Source organism: Bolinopsis microptera, chromosome 13 (genome assembly GCF_026151205.1).
Source record: "Bolinopsis microptera isolate Bmic1 chromosome 13, MBARI_Bmic_1.0, whole genome shotgun sequence".
In the NCBI taxonomy this organism is placed as follows: domain Eukaryota; kingdom Metazoa; phylum Ctenophora; class Tentaculata; order Lobata; family Bolinopsidae; genus Bolinopsis; species Bolinopsis microptera.
In genome coordinates, this window is record NC_087084.1 from 12,283,577 (window position 1) to 12,307,340 (window position 23,764).

At 36.9% G+C, this 23,764-nt stretch overlaps 2 protein-coding genes across 2 annotated transcripts in view; one reads left to right on the forward strand and one right to left on the reverse strand.

Annotated features, from left to right (window-relative positions):
• The window catches only part of LOC134825266 (dnaJ homolog subfamily C member 3-like), a 22,851-nt gene extending 15,246 nt beyond the window's left edge, over positions 1–7,605 (forward strand). Inside the window, exons 9-14 of the mRNA XM_063837417.1 lie at positions 706–815; positions 1,058–1,167; positions 1,710–1,850; positions 3,412–3,499; positions 3,807–3,867; positions 6,847–7,605. Coding sequence (XP_063693487.1) covers positions 706–815; positions 1,058–1,167; positions 1,710–1,850; positions 3,412–3,499; positions 3,807–3,867; positions 6,847–6,983 — 647 coding nt within the window. The 3' untranslated portion in view covers positions 6,984–7,605. The remainder of the gene's footprint in view (positions 1–705; positions 816–1,057; positions 1,168–1,709; positions 1,851–3,411; positions 3,500–3,806; positions 3,868–6,846) is intronic.
• On the reverse strand, positions 7,205–23,764 carry LOC134825267 (uncharacterized). Its single transcript, XM_063837418.1, has 12 exons — positions 23,571–23,764; positions 23,174–23,305; positions 16,142–16,221; positions 15,605–15,726; positions 14,799–14,903; positions 14,344–14,450; positions 13,933–14,006; positions 13,526–13,678; positions 12,966–13,046; positions 12,701–12,761; positions 12,260–12,354; positions 7,205–8,448 (listed from the first exon to the last, which is right to left on the reverse strand). Exons 1-12 carry the CDS (start codon positions 23,758–23,760, stop codon positions 8,311–8,313), a joined length of 1,338 nt encoding a protein of 445 aa, XP_063693488.1. The 5' UTR covers positions 23,761–23,764; the 3' UTR covers positions 7,205–8,310.

Sequence of the window (23,764 nt, forward strand, 5' to 3'; positions counted from 1 at the left end):
ACAACTAACAAGGCTATATTTTCACAAAGTGTCTAAACAAGTTACTAGTAACTATTAGTGACTACGTCCAATGAGGTGACTTGGAAACTGACATTGTAGTATAACAATGTGTAATAACAATGCCGACACAGTGTGCTCTTAAACTGACATAACTATCCCGGTGGATCCATGACCTGTAAACTACTGAAGAACTAACTTACATGTCAATTTATCTATTAATTGTCAACCGTTACACCGCTAAACTGAGAAGTGAGGGTCTGTGTGATCCTACTGTAGGATGAAATGTTATAAGATCCTACTGTAGGATGAAATGTTATAAGATCCTACTGTAGGATGAAATGTTATAATGCTCGGCTCATCTTTTTTAAGTTGTTTAGTTATACAGGGTGTTAGATATCCATTTATCCACTTATCTACATGTATTTTATTTACCAAATCCAAACCAACTTGACTCAATTGAGTGACAATGCAGCTCAATGACGTAGTAATCACGTTTCGTGAAGCCACGCCCAAATTATGTGACACAACGATTTATTTAAGTATTAAGTATTAAGTATTAAGTATTAAGTATTAAGTATTAAGTATTAAGTATTAAGTATTAAGTATTAAGTATTAAGCATTAAGTATTAAGTATTATGTATCAACTATGAAGTTTTTTAAGTATTAAATATTAAGTATTTGGACTTTACTCTTATCCCGCCCCAGGTGCGTATAGTGACGCTGTAGCAAAGTTAAAGGCTGCGCTAAAAACAGAATCATCAGAGGAGAAAATAGTGCTTAAAGTTCAAAGCAGACTTTGTCTCTGCAACAAACAGGTGAGAAAACTTTATCATTCAGTGGAAATGATAAGATAATTTGTTGCTGAAAGTAATCATAATGATGATAGGATCTGATCAGTATAATCACATAATCTGATGTCACATTATCTGTCACATATTAGTAGTCAATGACTAGACAGGGTTATTGTAACGAAAAGTTACATTATGTAACACATTATGTAACATATGTCACCTTATATTACTCATATTGTCACATTATCTGATGTGACTCCTATCAGGGATCGTTTGTGGAGGATTGCCTGACCACGTGTACTACTGTGTTAGAACACGAGACTCAAGATATTGAAGCTTTAGTTAACAGAGCAGAGTGTCTCATACTTAATGAAGAGTAAGTAGCTTCCTGGATTTGGTGTTACCAGTTTGTTTTTCTCTAAGAGTTTTAAAGTTAAGAATGTCTTAATGATAAATAATGTCCCTCAGTTCCACTTCCAATAAAGAGTAGCAAGTCTTAAATTGAGATTTGCTAGTCTGTGATAGAACCAAGAGCTGTAATTTATCAAACTTTACCGCATTAAATACCAAACAACTGAGAGGGCTATGGAGCCTCTGTTTTCTTATATGTCTCGTTTTTAGCACCTGGTAATTTATACTTTGTATCATTGAATTGTTTCATATTAGCTGACAGTCTAGTCCAATCTACACCAGGACTCACGACGGCTCAGCCGCTTAGTTGTTTGCTCACATACGTGTTACTCAAGTCATGACATTTAATTCCTATTATATTAGAAGATAAGTGTGATATTTTCCGTTAACACGTGACAAATAACTAGTTATTTCTCATGTTTTAACCGAAAACAACACACATATCTTCTGATATATTACGAATTAAATATAACTAATAATTATTCACATTAATTAAATAAATTTCAGTTTTGAAGGCGCTATAAAGGATTATCAGACAGCACAAGGTATAACAGACAGTAAGCACATTAAAGACGGCTTACACCGGGCAGAGAAACTCTTGAAGCTCAGCAAAAAGCGAGACTACTATAAAATACTGGGCGTTCCAAGGTAACAATTAATGAATGCTGTGGTAAATTGTGTGAAAATTGAGTGTTATGTAAGGAGGCAATAGCCTGCACGTGAATAAAGTATGATAGGAAATGTCTTAAAAATAATATCAATGATCTCCAAAAACGTTTCAAGCTTTGACAAGAATTGTTCTGTAAGACAACCTAAAAGTTTTAGCACTGTATGGATAAAATCTAGATCTGTAAAACACGTACTGAACACGTGCTGAAACGAACACATACCATGATCCGAACTAGACTACACTTAAGCTAGACTCGGTCAGTCAGAGTCGGCGTAACGAGTATCATCCTCTCATAGTACCTACATAGTACCTGCAATGTTGGTACTAGGAGAGTACGCCCTTAAAAAAGTCATCTTAAGCTATCAATACACTACTGATATCACGTGAAGGAAGAGGCCAATAAAAACAATCGTGCTAAAGGAAATTAGGTGAAAATGAATTTTAAGATCGCGTTCCTACGACCTATATATAGTACCTATTAGTTGGTTCATCACGGAGGTAGTACCTAGTGTTGGCTCCACCTCCGTAATGAAGTCCTTAGTCATGGTCACGTGGCTAGTGTCACGTGGCCAGTGTCACGTGGCTAGTGTCACGTGGCTAGTGTCACGTGGCTAGTGTCACGTGGCTAGTGTCACGTGGCTAGTGTCACGTGACTACTGACTGTGTACACAGTTATCAGCTGTGTCTATAAATATTGTGAGCTTATAAATAATGTGAACTTACAAATATTAGATGGTTAGTTTTAAAATGGACCGTCTGCGTCAACGACCTTTAAGCTCCATGCTTACAATACCCCATAATGTATGACTATTTGGAATGACTAAGAAATAAGTAACTCGGAGCTACTGGAGGGGGATTATTTAAAACATATAAATATTATAAAACATATAAGTGATACGAAAAGTTTTTTTAGCGGGAGCTTGATGTTGTGAAGGGGTGATTATATATGATGGAGTCAATGATGAGTGGTGTGTGACGTGCAAGGGTGCAAAAATGAGGGTGGAAAAATGTTTTAAGTGAGAGAGCTACTGGTTACTGATAACTGATAACTCAGAGCTACTGGTTACTGACTGGTTACTATTGGTTACTGCTTTACTGATTACCAACGTGCAGTATCCACCCCTCGTACTCTGCAGCTGGGGATATTTGATTAACATTTGTTATGTTTGGTGAGATCTCACCCGCCGTATAGAATGTCTGAAATTATATACATCACTCTATAGTTATTTGTCTCGTCATCGTGATATGAACGACAGATATCGGAGCAATCATTCGGAGTGAACCGTCTCATATTTCCTAATTGATTTACTTTACAGCTCACTATGTGATCAGGGCGACAAGCTTGAAACTGGCTGGAGGGGGTTGCATAGCAAACCTGTATTTCATTTTTTAATGATCTAAGAAATCCTATGATATCCATCAATGATTATCCAAAAGTACAGGAAATAAAAGCATTGCAAATTGTATTTCAGAATTGCTGGTCTTTCGATCTGAAATTGATTTTAACTCTTACTTATCACAAACAAATCTTCTTTTCAGGAACGCTGATAAATCGCAGATTAACAAAGCTTACAGGAAGAAAGCAAAAGAGTTCCATCCTGATAAATTCACTGAAGAGGCTGATAAGGTTTGTTCCTTCATTTTCGAATTACACTTTCTTATGTAAGGTAGAACAGATATACTGCTTCATGTGTAACCACTGACCGGTGAATCACTGATTCGCTGTGTCACGTTTTAAGCTGATTAAAATTCATCATTACCCTAATTGTTACCCTAATTACCCTAATTATTACCCTAATCGCACTTTGAGTCGTTCTGGTCTTGAAGTTATGCACGGTAATTGTTAGATTTAATCTTACTGTCGATTAATTAGACCAGTGATACTCGCTAGAATCTAGTTTACGTAGTAAATAGTAATAAGTTTCAACTTGCAGGCTGAAGCAGAGAAGAAGTTTATTGACATTGCAGCTGCTAAAGAAGTATTAACTGATGACGGTAAGAATATAAAAAGTTCATTGATTACTTTTTCTAACAATCAAGTTTTATTCTTTATTTATATTTATTTATTATTTTATTTAATGCGAACTTTATTTCCCGCTTTTACGCCGAAACATAATCAAACATAATATAAATGGAGTTTTAGATCACGCTTAGTTGATTGATTTTCCCACCAGTAAAATTCGGCCAATAAGCGTAGCGATTATTAAAAATTAGGTGTCTCCCGGGAATTTGATGCCTTGTCATTACATTACACGCTATGCAGCTGTACATAAATTATACGTTGTTCTCACCGCATTGCAGTGTGACAGTGTATCTCTATACACTTACTCCATAACTGTGAGGTATCTAATACTACTATTACTGTATTAATAACCGTGAGGTATGCACTAACCACCTTCACCTTACAACTCTCACTTTACAATACACGTACTGTAAAGTGAGAGCACAGGTTATGCTCTTAACACTGCGCACGGAATGAGGCGTGTAATGAGACGTGTAATTACCCTGAGTTGTGTAGATTCATATTTTATTGTTACTGCACAATATTTAGCTGATGATTAGTTCGCTTGTTTGTTCGTACGAAATATTTTCGTAATGGGTTTCGTTTCATTACTTTTTATTTCAGCACTTTTAATTTTAACGGTGACCTGACCATACAAATAATTGTATACATATCGTATCCTCATCACTCACCAGTCACCATTATCGGATGACATCGAACTAACTTTAATGATTAAAATCCTTACAATCTAGTGAATCTTCTTCCTATACTCAACATTGTATAACGAGTCTTCAACTGACGCGCATATTATGACGTAACCTGTTGAAAGCAATGGATAACGGTTAACTTCTTCATACAATATCAAATTTCATGCTCATTCGATTCCGTTACTGCATTTTACTTACATTCCTCTTGTTTTTGATAACTCGTTGCCACACGAAGTTTCCATATTTTAGGCACAATGCCAGGTTTTTGGCACGATGCCAGGTTGCCGGATATTAGTTCAAGTGTTGTTGTTATAGTATTTATAGTTGCTCGCTGATAATGAAAACAAATAATTAACAAAGGCTTAGCTGATTTATTTTATATTATTATTCGTCGCCTGACCCGTTCTCGGTTAAAGCTGAACATGATATGCAGTATGCTGCAGTCATACTTTGTTATTATAGTAGTGCAGTCGACGTTTATTTTTTATCGAGTAGTAAACTAACAGAAACTACCAAGTATCAGCAAGTAAACTAACAGAAACTACCAAGTATTAGCAACATGCCGCTGCACGTGGGTGACTCCCTCAGAAACCTCTCCCTCAACATCCAAAGTAAAATGATCACAAAGCTAGTAGGGCGAGCCACAACAGGCCCCCTCCGAAACCACCAAGTACTAACATCATCATCCCTACAAAACCTTAACGAAATGTACGATTTCATCGCACTACAGGACTGTGAGGAGACCGCCAAGACGGTCGTCGACAACTCAGTAGCGGTCATGTGCAAAGTGGCGGTCGTTCTATACAACGATCTGTTTACTGAGAGGGAAGAGGATCTTATCCTGGAGATATTTGATATTAAAAGAAAGGTTATTGAGAGTTTTCTGGAGGAGACGGAGAAGAAAACAGGGAACTACGACACTATCATGTGCCATCTCAGTGTCATGGAGGATAAGACTTTATGTTTGTTAAGATCTCGGTTTAGTGAGAAAACTCTGGGTCGAGCGAGAGTGTTCTTCGGATATTTCGAGGATGCAGAAGTTTTCCACTTCCTCTTCACAGACCCTTCAGCTGAACATTTTCTTAACGTTTCCCAAACTATTTTAAAGGACAATCTCTCCAACCTTGAATTGAACACACGGTTCATTAAAGAACGAAGAAACAAGAAAGGAACAATGAAAAAGCTTAGGAAAATGAGCAAGGATATCCAAACCGCCCAGTTTGCTAAGATGGCAACTGAAATGGGCACTTCGCATAAAGATCCTTCAGAAGACATGATAGGACAGAAAGTGCTGACGACACTGAGCTTGCTAAAAAACTTTATAGAGTTTCAAAATAAAGACGAGAAGAAAGCGGACGAGCTGATCGCACATATTCTGACGATCATCGCGAAGCTAGAGGCCGGGTTTGCAGCAGATATATTCTCAGATGAGGATCAGATAAGGCTGATGGATTCGGTGGGGGCTGTGAGGGATCTCATTCACTGTTTTCTGGGTGTCCGGACTGATGATGGCAATACTGTGAACAAACAGGATTTTTCAGAGTTGATGGAACACTACGAGGTTGTGGAGGAGAAGTTGTGCGAGCTTTTGAAGCCACATTTTGGAGGGAACACTCTGACAAGGGTCAAATCCTTGTTTTACTACTTCAAAAAACCGGAAGTTAACATGTTTTACTTTGTGGAAATGGACGATGATACCATTAGACGCGAATTAGCTACAGTTTTGCGTCATGCTTACAATGACATTCCTAACAGAATTCTGTGTGAACCTTCCTCAAGCACAGATTGAAGGTGGTGCAATATTCTACTCCTAGACCCTTAATTGTGAGATATTTTATTTTACGGTGTGCAACTTCATAACTGCGTTATTGAGGGTCAGTTATTTTAGAACTAACCCGAAATTGTGGTCGATGGAAATGACTTTAACTTTATATTTGTTTGAAGGTGATGAATAACTTTTTAGCTGTGATTTAATGATATGATTTCTGTAAATATTCAACACGTACGATTTGTGATTATTATAAACATTGAAAGAAAAAAGTTCATTGAATTTTCATCAGTTTTATGTAGATTGTGTAAAAATGTATTACAAAATTGTTCTTATTTTGATTTAAGCCTATTTCATTGTGCTTAAATGTGTGATCAAACATTGCAATTTAAAATCTATATTAAATACATCAAATAATTGTATCCACTCCCTACCTGTCATTCAAATCACGTGACTAAGTGCATTTAAGTAAGATTCTAAAAAGTTTATTCCTTCAGAAAAGCGACAACAATTCGACAACGGCGAGGACCCACTGGATCCTGAAACTGAACAAGGCAGAAACTTTCACCAACAACACTTCAACGGTTTTCCCTTCGGTGGGGGTGGTCAGCAGTTTCACTTCAAATTCCAATAATACGTCCTGCACTTATAATAAGAACTGCAATTATGCTAAGAATGTTTTGATTCTTGATCAACAATCGCGTAGGATTGAACATTTTGGGGTAGTTTTTTAAAACAGAAGTTTTGTTTGTGTGATCTGTTTGGTGATTACACAGATAAGGGTGAATATTTTTCTGATAGATGATTAGTATTTAGCCGTTGCTTTAGTCCTTCAAATTTATGGTATGGATGATGTTTTATTTCTAGTAAGCTTAAGCTATTAGTTCTGATATTTATCCTTTTTTGGTTCTAGAGCCCATTTTAATTTTGATGTTCCATTTTAATTTGTTATTTACTTTTCCTTACGGAACAAGTTGAGCCTGTTTCATCAGAATAGGAGCGAAATTCTTTTGTGGGGTAATCATGGTGAAAAATTGTGAATCTGATCTAGAAATTGGAATATTTCACCATTTTTTCCACCAGGACTACCTCCAAGTCTTTTGTGAACCAGTTGAAACTATCCGTGTTCATGGCGCGTATGTAAATGTATTAGATCGGTCTTTTGTTTTTGCGAGTTTTAACAATGTTATGGTTATTTATATTGCTGAGTTTTTGTACATATTTCAATTTAATCAGATTTCGATCGCATCATAAAACGTTATTTAAAATTATTAAAAATCAGACGAATATCATCGATGAGTTCGACAGACGGTACATATTTAGAACTGAAGTGCAGTACCTCGGCCCTTGCCCCTGCACTTATAGATCACCACTATTATACTTATCATGTATATTGTATATATTTACTCCTGCAAAACCACCTCTTTGCAGATAATTGGTTACATTATTCACAGTTGGTCACTTAGTTGGTCACATTATCCATATTTCTGATGAGGTTAACCATTAACATACGAATGAAAACTGCTCCTTTGCTTTTATAATATATGTATATCGGAATAACAAATGTACAAGAATACAATAAGACTGCTCTCTGCTTAATAGATTGTACAAACTAGATTGTATTAACTGAAATTTGGTTAAAAAGCGTTAATAAAATTCATGTAAAATACAGATCACCCAACGATCCAGCCGTTGTTATCAATGCACTCTAAAATGCTTCATAATTACTTAAAATTAAGAACTTCTCTCGAAATCAACCCCAATATTAGGTGATAATATGGAAAAATGACTAATTTATCTGGATAATACACACGTACATATTAGTTTTAACAGATAATTGACGAATAAAATCGGAGTTTTTCCAGCAATAGCACGACTATTAAAATAGTATCAGCAGTCAGCACCCGAATTCAACTTGAAACCTTTACCGACATAACAACTTTAGAGAAAGTTGGATATGATTACTCCGCACACTGAGCGAGGTATTTGGAGTACATGTCACTCTGTTTAGGTTTTATCGTTTCTAGAATCTTCTTTCGTCGAGCTATGTGAAGCTTCTTCATTCTCGAGGTCAGACGTGGTTTTGTCCGGGACAGAAGCTGAAACAGTAATTCTCAGTGAGTGGTAAATTAAATTATGCCCGCATAGTTTGAATAAAAGGTGTGGTGAAAATGCTGTCCACCCACTAAGTCGACGTGGATGGGATGTTGAACTGTCCTTAAACATTAGACGCGTAATCTGGTCACGTATACGATTTACAGTTAAACTGCCTACTGATTGCGCGCGCGGGTACGTACGTACGTATTAATTAGACCGGGTTGGAGCGCGGAAAAGGTATTAAAAAAAGCGTTGGACGATGGCGTGTGACGAATTTGACACGTATTTGACAGGAATTGCCAGCATATTGACTACCATAAGTCGCAAATTTGTCATCGCCCACGTTTCTCAAAAATAAATTGTGTAGTGGAAATATGGTGACGTATTTAAGGGTTTAGAATAAACCTGACTCCAGAGGAGTAATTAATATTGGTTGTTTAATGATGACGTATAATACAGGTAATTCATACGTTCCGTTCAGTATCCAGCATATAATTCATAACTCAATAAATTTCCCAATATGCTCCACTGTAAACATTTGATTAATGTATATTTTTTTAGATGGTCCGTTCGAGTAATGTCAGCGGTGGAGACGGTGGTGACGCCAACTCCAACATATTTAACCCGAAGAAGAAATCATTTGTATCAACAACCATTGCATTAATGATCAGCTTCGCCACATTTAACATCCGTGGGCTCGGTGTTCAGCAAGATGATAGCCTACATAGTAAACGTGAGTTACTAGGATTAGACTGTGAAAAGTACAATGTCGACATCTGCGCTCTGCAGGAAACTAAAGTCACCGAATCAGACAGCCTTGTTTTGCGCAACGGTTTTAACTTGTTTCTGTTCGAGCAGTTGGACAGTCGCCATGGAGGCTTGGGTTTTATAATCAGTCCTCGCATGATGAACTATGTGGTTTGCTGGAAGTACATCAGTGACCGGGTATGCTATGTCGATATTTGCATCCCCTCACGTAGCGGTACACCCCTACGTTGCAGGGTGATCAATGCCTACTGTCCACATCAGGGGCTAGTCCGTAAAAATCCAGTTGTTTTGGATAACTTTTATGGGCAGCTAAGAGAGGCCAAGAATGTACCCTCTAATGTGGAGTTGCAATTCCTGGGTGACTTTAATTCAAAACTGGGTAAATTATCCCCTTCTGATATTGAACAGGGTTTTGGTAGATATATGGGGAAATACGGAATGGGAGTAAGGAACGAAAATGGTTCTAGATTACTGGATTTTATCTCAGAAAATAATCTGTTTGCTGTGAACACTAGTTTTATACAGCCTAGCAGACGTGTTACATCATTTACTGGTTGGCGGAAGGATTGGTCGGCTGGTCGGTACAGTAAGAAGACACTGCCTGTATACTCTCAAATAGATTACATACTATGCCGAAATAGATCTAAGTGTCTTTTGACTCAATCAAGAACTTATGCTGGTACTAAAACATTTTCAGATCATAGACTTGTCATTGCTCGCATCAATTTCAGCAACATTCATCTTTGTTTCAAACCTAAACAACGTCGTGTTCCTTCTTATAATATATCAGAACTTGTAAGCAACAAAGATATGCAACATAAATATCACTTGGCCCTTGAAGGCAAGTTCTCAAATTTTGTGACCAGCAACGATCCAAATGCCGACCTTCAAAATCTTATGTCTCATATTCGTGATGCTGCCAATGTTTCCATCGGCCCAAAACCTAAAGCTCGCTTGAAACATCACAGCAGTGATGACACTCTCAAAGAGCTTGTTGATAAGCGTCACGATCTCCGACAGCTACTTAACAATAATCAATCTCTTGATCGAACTACATTGAGGTCATCCATCAACCACCTCACTAATAGTATCCAGAAAAGATTAGTTGAAGTGAGGTCTGCTCAAGCTGATCAGACCTATAGTGATATTACTAACACAAACGATTCAAGGAAAATGTTTGAAGCAGTAAGACATCTTCAGAAAAGTAAACCACCTAATAACTCGATTGGTGTTCATGATGAAAATGGCTGTTTGATTGCATCTGACGACATGAAAGCTTCTGTTGTTAGAGACTATCTCGAAAAACAGCTGACTCGCAATGAGCAACCTCTCGAGCCTTTTGAGGGTCTACCACGTGCTCTCAATGTCCCTTTTACTGGAGTTGAAATACATGCAGCAACCTCTAGCTTGAAAAATGGGAGGGCAAATGGTCCAGATGGAATACCCAACGAGCTAATTAAGTACTCTAATAGTACAGTCCATGAACATTATGCTGGAATCATAAACAGTTGTTTCGAGACACATACTTTCCCCATTTCCATTGGAGAGGCTACTATAACACCCTTACAGAAGCCAAAAAAACCTATTGGTCCTCTGAAGAATTTACGTCCACTCACCTTGTCCAATGCAGCCAGAAAAATTCTGTCTATGGCTACTCTTAAAAGGATAGAAGAAAAAGTGAACGCCTTCACTGGTCCATGGCAGTGTGCATATAAACGCGCTCGTTCTTGTGCTGATATCGTTTGGTGTCAGCGGGTTCTACTGTCAGTTGTCCAAAGGAAGAAATGGGAGTATCATCGCATGGGCATTGATATGTCTAGTGCGTTTGACACGATCAAACGCACTACGATTCTTGAACTCCTGAAACTGTGTGGCTGTACTGAGGATGAGCTGAGGATTGTCCGGTTGTTGTTGTCCAACACAAAGCTACGGGTGAAGGTAAATGGAGTTCTTTCAGCTGAGTTTTTAAGTCTCCTTGGAGCTTTCCAGGGTGACTGTCTATCCGGCTGTCTGTTCACCCTTGTCTTGGCTGGTGCTTTGAATGAACTTAGATGGACTATAACAATCAGTTTAGATAGGCCGATCCCCCCGATTACTATTGCTGGCCTTCCACTTGACACTGAATATGCTGATGATGTTGACTTCAATGATGAAGAGGAAGACAACTTGAGAGCTATTTTGCCCCAGGCAACAGCTATACTCGAGAAATGGAACCTCTTTGTCAATGAAGACAAAACGGACTTCACTCATGTTTATTTAGCTAGTACGGGTGAAGTCGACAGTGATGGAAAATTAGTGTCGGGGAATGAAGCATGGAGGAAAAGTATCACTCTAGGGTCCGTCTTGTGTAGCAAAGCTGATATTCAGCGTCGCATAAACCTGGGATATGCTGCCTTTAACAATTACAAGAAGGCCTGGAGTGATAAACTGCCCCTAAACAAACGTCTAATACTGTATAATGCTTTAGTCGTATCGGTTCTTATGTACAACTCATCCTGTTGGGCCGTCCCCAAAATATTCCTTGAAAAACTAGATGTTGTTCACCGCAGACATCTTCGCACTATTTTGAATATAAAGTACCCAGGAGTCATCTCCAACAAAAACTTGTATAAACGCTGCAATGCTGAACCATTGTCAGAAAAAGTGGCCCGTAGTCGGTGGAGAATGTTAGGACATGTTTTGCGGGGTCCTATTGACGGACCAGCGTTTTCTTCCCTCATTTTTGCCATCAATACACTGGACTTACCAGGGAGAAGAGGAAGACCCCAAAGCAATCTATTCTCGCTGATTGTGCATGATTTATGTAAAAGAAATCTTTATTTGAATAATATCTTTGACCTACATTATCTCCGTAATTTGAGTTATGACAAGAGATATTGGCGGAATTTGCAATGAAGTTTTTAATTTTTAGTTTTTGTTTTAGGGAAAGATTAGACTTGGGCGTTGTTTTTTAAACTATCCCTTGTTTAGAACTTTGATTTAATAATAATGTATATGATATTAAAAGACGATGTTAGATTAATGCGAGGCAACTAACTAACTAACCTTTGCCAGAAGGAAGCAGAGCAGATTAACTCCCATAATAGCTCCGAATACGAAATACTTGTTATCTTCCGGTATCAGAGCAAACAGCTGCCGAACTGAGGGGATACCAGTTATTGTTAATTACTCCTCTATAATTACTCGAATAAATACTTTTGATAAGTGATAACTCCACCATTCAACAGCACAGGATGTTGAATATATGTTCAAAACTTCAACATTTATGTATGATAGTTACTGTAAAATAATCGATTTGTTTATTCAGTTAAATAGCAAGATTTGACCATAACTACTCTCCATATTAAAGAAACATTAGCATTTTACTAACGTAAACAATTGTTTTATTTACATAATCTCTAGATGAAACCAATAACTCTGTTTATTTAAGCTAACGACTGTATCCCCCGCAAAGTTATAATGAAACCGACCATAACATAAACAAACCTGGTCGTATGGTTTGAAAGACTAGTTGGGTTGTTTGCTCGTCTATAAATGCACTCAACATCTGAAAATACAATAACTCTAATAATAATAGGTTATTTAGACTAAAATTTCTTGTAATAGACTGGTGCAGTCAAGGAGGTGGTCCGCAGATTGCGCGATGGCCGTGAAGATGCCTACTTCTAAACCTCTCAATAGGTTCAAAAACACCAAAAAGAAAACAGTATAATTTCCCATATTCAGTTCCGTAGTATTAGTTAAGACTTACACTAGGCGAGAGTATAGAGAAAATGAATTGGGTGATCAGGAGAAGAAATAGTCCATATCCCAGAGTTTGAAACAGCAACCACTGAGAATATAATTATTATTTAAATTTGCATGTTAGATTCTAGAATTGAGTTGTAAATCCTGATTTTATGATAAGTAACTAATGATCCCACTAAAAGTTATAATGTTTTAAACTACTAAACTAGTTTCATTATGTAATTCATATAAAGTTCATAATAATATGATGATTATACTGTAATATACCATCTGTTTACATCTACAATAAATTCTAAAATTTATTACACACTTCGACATTGAAATGTACCCAACGAAGATGTATATTGAAGTCATCAAGCGAGACTTAGTATGGAAATATCAAGATTATGCACTTCTGTGTCAGTTCAGAATTTATGGACAAATATTAGTATGAAAATATCATAATTAAACACTTCTATAATATATAATATATTATGTATAAAATCGGTTTAGACATTATGAAAAAATTCAGAAATATGATAAACACTAAACAGATTAGTGGAAGTAAAAATAAATTAAACTAACCCAACTATAAGCTTTAAGGTTATGTTTCCCATGGACTGTATCTTCAGCTAGTGTTTCATCAATCCTCTCAACCAACGTATCGCAATCTTTATCAAGAGTGTTCAATATACTTTGGAGGGTGTGGGCTATTGCTTTGTCTATATCTCTGCAAACCTACAAGTTGAGAAGTGTTATTAAACATAATATTTAAAATACTTAACATATTTAACATATTTAACATATTTAACATATTTAACATAATATTTAAAATACTTAACATATTTAATATATTTTTATCAAAACTTTAATCAGACATACTTTGAACTATACTTAAGTTGACGACCTTACCATGATTAGGTTAATAACAATTAAAACTAATAATTAAAATTGATAATGATATGAAAATCAAGATCTCTAAAATCACTCACATCTTCAATTTGGTTGACACAGCGCTGTTTCTCGTTAGCAAGACTTGGGATGTAGATAGTGGGCATGTCAAAACCTGCCAGCAAATACTGTGTCAGTCAAACACAGGGAATGTTATAGAAATATAAGGTAATAATTATTTATATCGACAGTGAATCAGCTGGATTTAGTTTAAATTGTTTCAGAATTTTGAGACAGTCAAAGATTTGGCGGCAGTCCAAGATTACTACCAACTTTAACTGTCAGATAATACCATACAGTATATAGCAAATTAAATTAATAATATAAAATACCTCAGCCACTTCCCAATATGAATCTAGATCTAAAGTTCGTCTCAAATTCAAAATTCCATAAACATTATTTTGGGCATAATGAATCAACTTAATGATAATGAATTAATTGATTAATTAAACCTGTTTTATTGAGTCCGGGTCGTTTACAGAGTTCCTGGACCACCTGCATCATAACTTTCTGCCTGTCTGTCTCCGTTCCTGCTGTATCTGCTTTAGATAAATAGAACCTGTAAAAAGAGAGAGAGATTGTTAATACTTGATAACCGTAAAAAGAGAGAGATTGTTAATAACCTGTGGCGCTATAAAGTAAACTGTTCTAGAAATATCTGATATCAGAATAATATGGCAATTACAATTTCCGAGATAAAATCAACAGTATACAGCGAAACATCGAACCCCGGACGAAATAATGACCGTTACACGAGATTTTCATGCTTGGCGACAATAAAATTACTCTGAGCTCATAATCTCGGACCAACTTGTTTCCAGTCATTTTCGATTGTAACGATATTAATTTGGTGCAGGGTTCGAAGTTTCACTGTACCTAATTTCTATGCGCACAATTGTATAAGTACCTCATTTTGTCGCCAGCAAACTCGTTGAGATGCTCCACAATGTTCAGTGTTCTCTTACAGAGAGCTTGTCCAATAGGATCAAAGAACACAAATATCAGGTCACACCTGGGGGGTAGTTACAGTAGTTACACTAGTTGTTACACTAGTTGTTACACTAGTTACACTAGTTACACTAGCTACAGTTGTTACACTAGTTTTTACACTAGTTACAGTAGTTACACTAGTTACACTAGTTACACTAGTTATACTAGCTTTTTAACGTTTAAATAAATCTCTTATCAGGTGATTGTTATCTGTAATCTACGCTACAGCATCATACTGTGCTGCTTACTTTATATTATTCCCAAAACAAAATGGAATATTATAATCGTAATAATAACTAGAAATTTATACATCGCTTCATAGCCAAAAAGAACTCAAAATCCAAAGATTCAGTTCAAGCCATCTAAAGCGACTCATGAACATGTACATAAGAACTTAGCATTTTATGAAATATGGGTTTTTATGAGGAGGTTATTTTATGAAACTTATATGGATACTTTTTCATTACGTGAATGAAGTACTTAATATCGAAGGGTTGATGACATAAAGATCCGGAGTACAGGTTTAGAATCTTAATAATTTGTTGAAAAATGATATTTTATTAATTATCTAACGTCGCATCTGCCGCTGGCAAGAAAACATTGCTGGCCAGAATTTAACGAAGCAAGTGGAGACACTGACAACAGATAGAAAGATAAGACACTGCAAACATAATACAATGTTTATTGTTTACGTAAGACACCCAGAAAAGTATAAATACTAACTTTGCGCCCATCCACTGAATAGCCTGGTCCACGTCAAAAGGGTATAACATCTCCCCATCCACCAGGCCCGGTGTGTCTACAAATGTAATCAGAGGGAACTTCTTCTGTTTACTTGTGGTCACCTGAAGCAAACGGAATTAGAACATCATCATCACTAGGTCTATTAAGAAAAAATCAGACATTTTCTTGAAAGAATCATCAAATGAGACTCAATAACAAAATGAGTTATCAGAGGGAACTTCAATCTTCATAGGAGTTCTAGAAAAGGAAGGCCTTTGCAAATTAATCCTGCCTTGGGCCCTTAATGCCTGGGCCGTTTTCTTCACTGCATCGAAGATTTGTAGTGACTATCACTACTTCTTATGTTAACTAATCATTGTGAAGAACAACTAGGAAAACTTTTAGAACATGTAAAGTGTAAACTTATATGTGGTTTTAAGGGATGCCTTGTCTCCCACTTCAGTAAAGAACCCTTTAATGTGAAAGAAAGTTATTAAAAACAGATTAATTAAAAATAAAATAAAGGTTGATATTTACCTCGGTGGCTAGGTAATCTAATATCTTATCAGTAGAGAGGAGCTCCTTTAACATCGGGTAGAAATGTATTGTAGCAGTGCCTGAAATAAACAAACAAGTTTTAAAACTTGAACTATTAAATATGGAGGGATTCTTTGGAATATTCGTCATGTAAAGTAACTTTAACGAACATCTTCATTGTAAAAACCAAGTCAGTCGGTGTAAGTTGGTCTGGAATTTAGGGCCGGACTAGTTGAATTGGAGACTTCTTTGCGTATGACGGCATTAGTCACAATATGATTTGTGAGGATATATTTACTAAACTAGAGAAACAGAGAGTAGAGTATGGTTTAAAATTGATTTAAAGACATATTTATTCAATTTGTCACAACATAATTTGGAGAAGCTCTATTTTTAGGAAAAATTTATAAAAAGAGTTAGTATGTTAAAGTTCATTTTAAAAGTTGTTTAAAGACATATTTATTCAATTTGTCACAACATAATTTGGAGAAGCTTTATTTTTAGGATATATTCATTAAACTAGAGTATTATATAATATGTTTAAGTATGGTTTTGAGAGGTAAAACTAGCACATAGTTTGTTTTTCTCGGTCTTATATTTTATTTGAATCCTTATATTGGGTTCTTTACATAGTTCTTTCACAGTACTGAGTTAACGTTTCACTTAACAGTAGCGTTGTAAACACGATTTATCATAATTTGATAATATCATAACATTTGGCAATTTAAAATTTCTATTTTTCATTAAATTGGTTCGTAGTTTCTAATTAGTTCGAATTGAGGATCCCCGAAGATTTCTGTCATTTTTTCCCCAAATCTAATTTTTCCTTATACAAATTTAAATTTCAAATATAGGGAACCTTGCTACTCCAAATATACCACAGTACCATCTTATCTTTTCTAAAAATACTCAACCGAACAGTTAATACTTAAATAGCCAATTTCATCAGACAAAATTACCTATTTTATGCTTCTTGACAGCTCTGCTTCAAAGATTGGCCATTATTGGAGCAATAAAATTCACAAATTTTAGTCTTAGATGTCAGGATAGATGCAATATGGCAGATAGTGATAGGCTACCGGTAAAGCAAATAACTGCTGATGTGTCAACCGATACAGCCTGAAACCATTGACATGGCCATCACAGCACACATGACACCTCCACAATTTGAGAAATACCATGTGACAATACCACGTGAGATGGTATACCACGTGACATGAGGTGGGTATAAAAGGAGGGGGAGGGAGGGTGGGAGCTCAGTTCAACATGGCACGTATGATAGAGGGAGTTATTTTGTGTCTGGTTGTGAGTGCCGTCCTCTCAGCCCCCTACTTCAGTGACCAGGAGGACAGGTTTATTCTATGTTTTATCCGGATAGGAACATTATCTATGAGTCGCATTGTTATGATGTTTCTGGTGAAAACTGCTGATAATTCTGTGTTTGCGACAAAGAAAAAATGTTCTTTTGTCCTGAACGGTTTATTCTATGTTTTGTGGAGAGGGGAGATTGTTATCGTTGCGTTATTGCGCACTTATTTGTTACTTTTAGGCCGTGTAATCTGGTGATAGATAATTACTTTTAATTGATTAATTACATTTGCTGACTAATTTATTTCGTTTCAGTGATGCAGGTTTGGAAGCAGCTCGTTTAGAGAGCTCTGAGGAAGATAAACCTGCCATGAACTTCCGTTAGTATTCTCTGTTTTTATACATTCTCTATTATTATACATTACTATACATTATTGTACATTATTATACATTATTGTATTCTTTATTATTAGTATTCTCTATTATTAGTATTCTCTATTATTAGTATTCTCTGGGGGGGGGGGGGGAGGGGGGGGCCAAGTGGATATTTGTAGATATTTGTTCATTAATGTAGAGTGGATAATCCACGAAAAAAGTGGATGACATTCTACAAATTTATACATTTATCTCCAAAAATTCAGTAGAATTTCTGGGCACATATTTGAGATTACATTTTTTGTAGATAAATGTAGATATTTGTAGATTATTGTCAATGGATAATTCACGAAAATTCTACAAATTCTACAAATTTATACATTTATCTCCAAAAATTCAGTAGAATTTCTGGGCACATATTTGAGATATACATTTTTTGTAGATAAATGTAGATATTTGTAGATTATTGTAATGGATAATTCACGAAAAAAGTGGATGACATTATCCAAATATCTACAAATATCCACTTGCCCCCCCCCCCTCTCTATTATATAATATGTCGTTTGATGATTTTAAATGTTTGACAAGCATCAGAAAATCTTTTACATCTTAACTGATCATGTGACTTTTATATTCTTGTACACGCAGACCCTTACATACTTAACATAGCTAAAATGCCTAACATATTCAAAACCTGGTTTTAACGTCATCTAACAACAGGTAGACCAAACTGGGGACTAGAACTATCAGACGAGCTAACAGACGATCAGAACTTTGCTTATGGTAAGAACCTTCAGAGGAAAAAGCTTCTCGATCTTTCGAATTCATTAGTATGACAATGTCTTGTCGGTTATCTGATTAACATTACGATGAATTAATATTTATGCTTGTATAACGTCCTTATAATTAAAAAATAGCGCTCCAATCGTTGGGATAAACCTCGGTTAGAATATTGGCCAGTTGAATATTAGCGTTCCAATAACTTAGCTGTGATCACAGTTTCAAAAATTGTATCTTACAGGCGGGGCAGAAGAGACTGAGCAAAATCTAGCTTACGGTAAGTACAAAGCAGCACTTTTTTCAATATTTTGAGATATTGACAAACATATTCTAGGAAATCTAGTAAAATGATTTTGTCACCGATTCTGAGTATTTAAAGTTCGTAAAATAAACATTCAACCTATAACCTCAGGAAATTCTGAAGAAATCCGGAGAGGTTGAACGTCACCATGGAGACAGCTAGGAATTCTGAATAACGGACGATGCACCCCCGGAACAAATTATCCCATCTTGTTACCTTGTATAGCTCTTTTGTAAATTTTTCTCATTGTTGTAAGCATATGAGTTTGTGTCATTTTGTAAAGAGGAAGAGTAAAACAAATTATAACAGCTAGGACTTTCGAATTCTTATGCTTCGAGCATGTCAAATCTGATCTTCTGATCATAATAAAATTTCTTCTCATTAAATGTATTCTCATCTTCTAATGTTAAATTATAAAACAAAAATGGAGTTCTCTAACTACTTCATATAACGTACAAAAGCACTAACTCCATTTTTAACACCAAGCTAACTGCTGACTCAAACATATAATCTGATACAGCATTAACACAGCTACCTTGATCAAGGTAATCTACAAACACTATTTTTAGTCTTCACCGCACATCTACTCCCATTGCTAACTTCAGTAAAATGTCTCCGTCTCCTTGACCTACATCTCTCCAACTTAACCTCATTTAACTCCTCCCTCCTAAAACTTCTCACCACTTCCCCGTACACAAACTCCTTGAGTTTACCCCCCGATCCAGGAGTAAGCACTAGAAATATTAGTGGGTTGAGTGTGGCTGTAAGTACAGGGAGGATACACGTGACGGTGAAGTTAGCCCACCCTTGGAGCTGGGTCTCAGTAGTTCCACTACTGTTCATCTGGGAGACGGTGATCAGATAGGCTGAAGTGTAGGTTAAATTTAGCAGGTTTGTTAGAAGAATCTTGGCAGAACTAGCTGCTGATCGTTTCATTAAACAGTTCTTGAGAATCATATCAGTCTTTGTTCTGAGTGAGCTACTAGGGTTACATACCTTGATGGTAGGTTCACATACCTTGATGGTAGGTTCACATACCTTGATGGTAGGTTCACATACCTTGATGGTAGGTTCACATACCTTGATGGTAGGTTCACATACCTTGATGGTAGGTTCACATACCTTGATGGTAGGTTCACATACCTTGATGGTAGGTTCACATACCTTGATGGTAGGTCCGCATACCTTGATGGTAGGTCCGCATACCTTGATGGTAGGTTCACATACCTTGATGGTAGGTTCACAGACCTTGATGGTAGGTTCACATACCTTGATGGTAGGTTCACATACCTTGATGGTAGGTTCACATACCTTGATGGTAGGTTCACATACCTTGATGGTAGGTTCGCAGACCTTGATGGTAGGTTCACATACCTTGATGGTAGGTTCGCAGACCTTGATGGTAGGTTCACATACCTTGATGGTAGGTTCACATACCTTGATGGTAGGTTCACATACCTTGATGGTAGGTTCACATACCTTGATGGTAGGTTCGCAGACCTTGATGGTAGGTTCACATACCTTGATGGTAGGTTCGCAGACCTTGATGGTAGGTTCACATACCTTGATGGTAGGTTCACATACCTTGATGGTAGGTTCACATACCTTGATGGTAGGTTCACAGACCTTGATGGTAGGTTCACATACCTTGATGGTAGGTCCGCATACCTTGATGGTAGGTTCACATACCTTGATTGTAGGTTCACATACCTTGATGGTAGGTTCACATACCTTGATGGTAGGTTCACATACCTTGATGGTAGGTTCACATACCTTGATGGTAGGTTCACATACCTTGATGGTAGGTTCGCATACCTTGATGGTAGGTTCACATACCTTGATGGTAGGTTCACATACCTTGATGGTAGGTTCACATACCTTGATGGTAGGTTCACATACCTTGATGGTAGGTTCGCATACCTTGATGGTAGGTTCACATACCTTGATGGTAGGTTCACATACCTTGATGGTAGGTTCACATACCTTGATGGTAGGTTCACATACCTTGATGGTAGGTTCACATACCTTGATGGTAGGTTCACATACCTTGATGGTAGGTTCACATACCTTGATGGTAGGTTCACATACCTTGATGGTAGGTTCACATACCTTGATGGTAGGTTCACATACCTTGATGGTAGGTTCACATACCTTGATGGTAGGTTCACATACCTTGATGGTAGGTTCACATACCTTGATGGTAGGTTCACATACCTTGATGGTAGGTTCACATACCTTGATGGTAGGTTCACATACCTTGATGGTAGGTTCACATACCTTGATGGTAGGTTCACATACCTTGATGGTAGGTTCACAGACCTTGATGGTAGGTTCACATACCTTGATGGTAGGTTCACATACCTTGATGGTAGGTTCACATACCTTGATGGTAGGTTCACATACCTTGATGGTAGGTTCACAGACCTTGATGGTAGGTTCACATACCTTGATGGTAGGTCCGCATACCTTGATGGTAGGTTCACATACCTTGATTGTAGGTTCACATACCTTGATGGTAGGTTCACATACCTTGATGGAAGGTTCACATACCTCGATGGTAGGTTCACATACCTTGATGGTAGGTTCGCATACCTCAGGACATACCTTGATGGGACTAATAAGATTAACAGCTGTATTCACAGTGTTAGGCAGAATGATACACCTCTTTATAATCTCACTTTTCTCAGTCACCACGCTCATCACATTAGGAGCTGAACTAACAGTATTGATTCGCCTTTTCTTAATTTTCTTCTGATTCCGGGGGGATATAAGCAACTTTATGATAAGAACTACAATTATACCAGATGCTACAATAGACATAGTCTGTAGAGCTATACTGATACTCATTGTGAGGACCTGGCTTTTCAGTATCATATCATCAGTTGTATTTAGATTAAATGGATTTAGCTTCCACGCAGTGCAAATATTTGGCACGAAAACAGTATTTTGATTTGGCTCATAGTAATGTCTAACAACTAAAACAAACTGCCCAAACATCAACATCACTAAAATCGGGATCACTTGAGCCTTCGTCAAACGATAAAGCGGGAACACGATGGAGATACACCTGGAGATAACCATGACACTGGAGATAACGAGAGTGGAGGAAGTCAGTATCTGAGACAAGGCGCTGAGGCTGATCTGTAAGGGAGACGCGGAGGGTTCATAACAACTCCACACAGAGGGTATAACACCCTCCATACACTCCATAGTTTTAAAGTTGTACTCTACCCAGACTGATTGGATAAGCAGGAGGTAGACTGGTAGAACTAAATTCCTCATGAAATCAACCGGGGCCAGAAGTGAGAAGAGGAATGTTGATATGTTGTGTTTGTTGTGGTAGTAGACGGTGGAGTTGAGGAAGAAGGAGGAGAAGGAGCAGGTGACGAGGAGTATGGTGGAGATGACAGTTCCGGAGGGTGAGGTGAGGGTTCCTGTGTAGTCGAGCATAGTGCTGCAGGGCTGTGCGTTTACTTAGTGGTTACGTGTAACAAACAGTAGTCACGTGTAACAAACAGTAGTCACGTGTTATAAACAGTAGTTACGTGTAACAAACAGTAGTCACGTGTAACAAACAGTAGTCACGTGTAACAAACAGTCTTATTCTGCTGAGTATTTAGAGAGTAAAACAATTTACAGTACATTTAATTAGTGTGATTCAACGCTAGTGACTAACTTATCATGTTTAAAGAGTAACGTACGTTACACATGTTCACGCTACAGATTCGTATCCTCGCGTAAGGTTGACAGTAATGTTTTAATACTTCCTGGAATCTGACCACAGAGGTTTCTTTAATATATTCTTGGTGGTTTTCCTAGTGGTTTATGGTTTCTAGCTAAAGTAGATCTATAATTTTTTAACCAACATTATATATATGAACTTGAGTTCTATATAATTCTATGTTATTTTATATACTTCACAACTGCAGCTCAATGTTATCATCATCTACGAATTGTCGGAAAATTAAAACATTGACGTACTGATTGTGTCCACTGCTTATAGTTATAATACCCATAGTTAATTGGGTTGAGATAACCACTAATCAGACAGCAAAAAACATTTGCTATCTGCTAAAACGGGAAATCTCTGAATAAGTTTTGAAGTACATACAAGGAAGTAATTAACCCGATTACGCTTGTACATATCCTGTAAGTAAAAATAACTGTCAGATCGACTAGTTGTGAAGCTTTTACCTTTTAATTAGAAGGGTAACAATAAAATACCTTGCTTCTGTTCCTCAAAAAATTACCTCAAACAGTCCCCTTACCTGTGAGAGTATCTCTGCGTTTTCCACTGGTTACTAAGGTGAATCCTTGGGTTTCTATGGCAACTCCTGTTCTTTGTATGGTTTCCTCGATATACCAGTTGATAAAACTACTCTTTCCCGCAGAGTGATTACCTGATGTGATTGTAAATGGTCAAAATAAGTTTAAATTCCATTTTTAAACATCAAATAATTTGAACTTTGAAAAACTGAATGTTTATGATCATAAAATGGAACATTTGATTTGTCCCAAGATGCTTCACATTCAAGAGAGATTAACATAATATATAAAGACTTGAATGTGAGGTATTTACAGAGGTTGATACGAATGATCTGAAAGCAGACAAAAACTGCCTGATTATGCATTTTGGACAGACCAGTGAACATTTAACAGAATTACCTATGAGCATTATGTTTATTTTCTTTCTAGGAGGCTCAACAGAAAGACCCAAATCTTCTCCCACATTTAGAAGACTGTCATCTCCCTCGATGTAGAGGCTGTGGACATCTTGAAGGATGACTTCATTTATTGATTGTGTCAAACTCTCTGTATTTCCACCAGCCAAACGGCGAGCTCCACGTCGGGTCATCCTA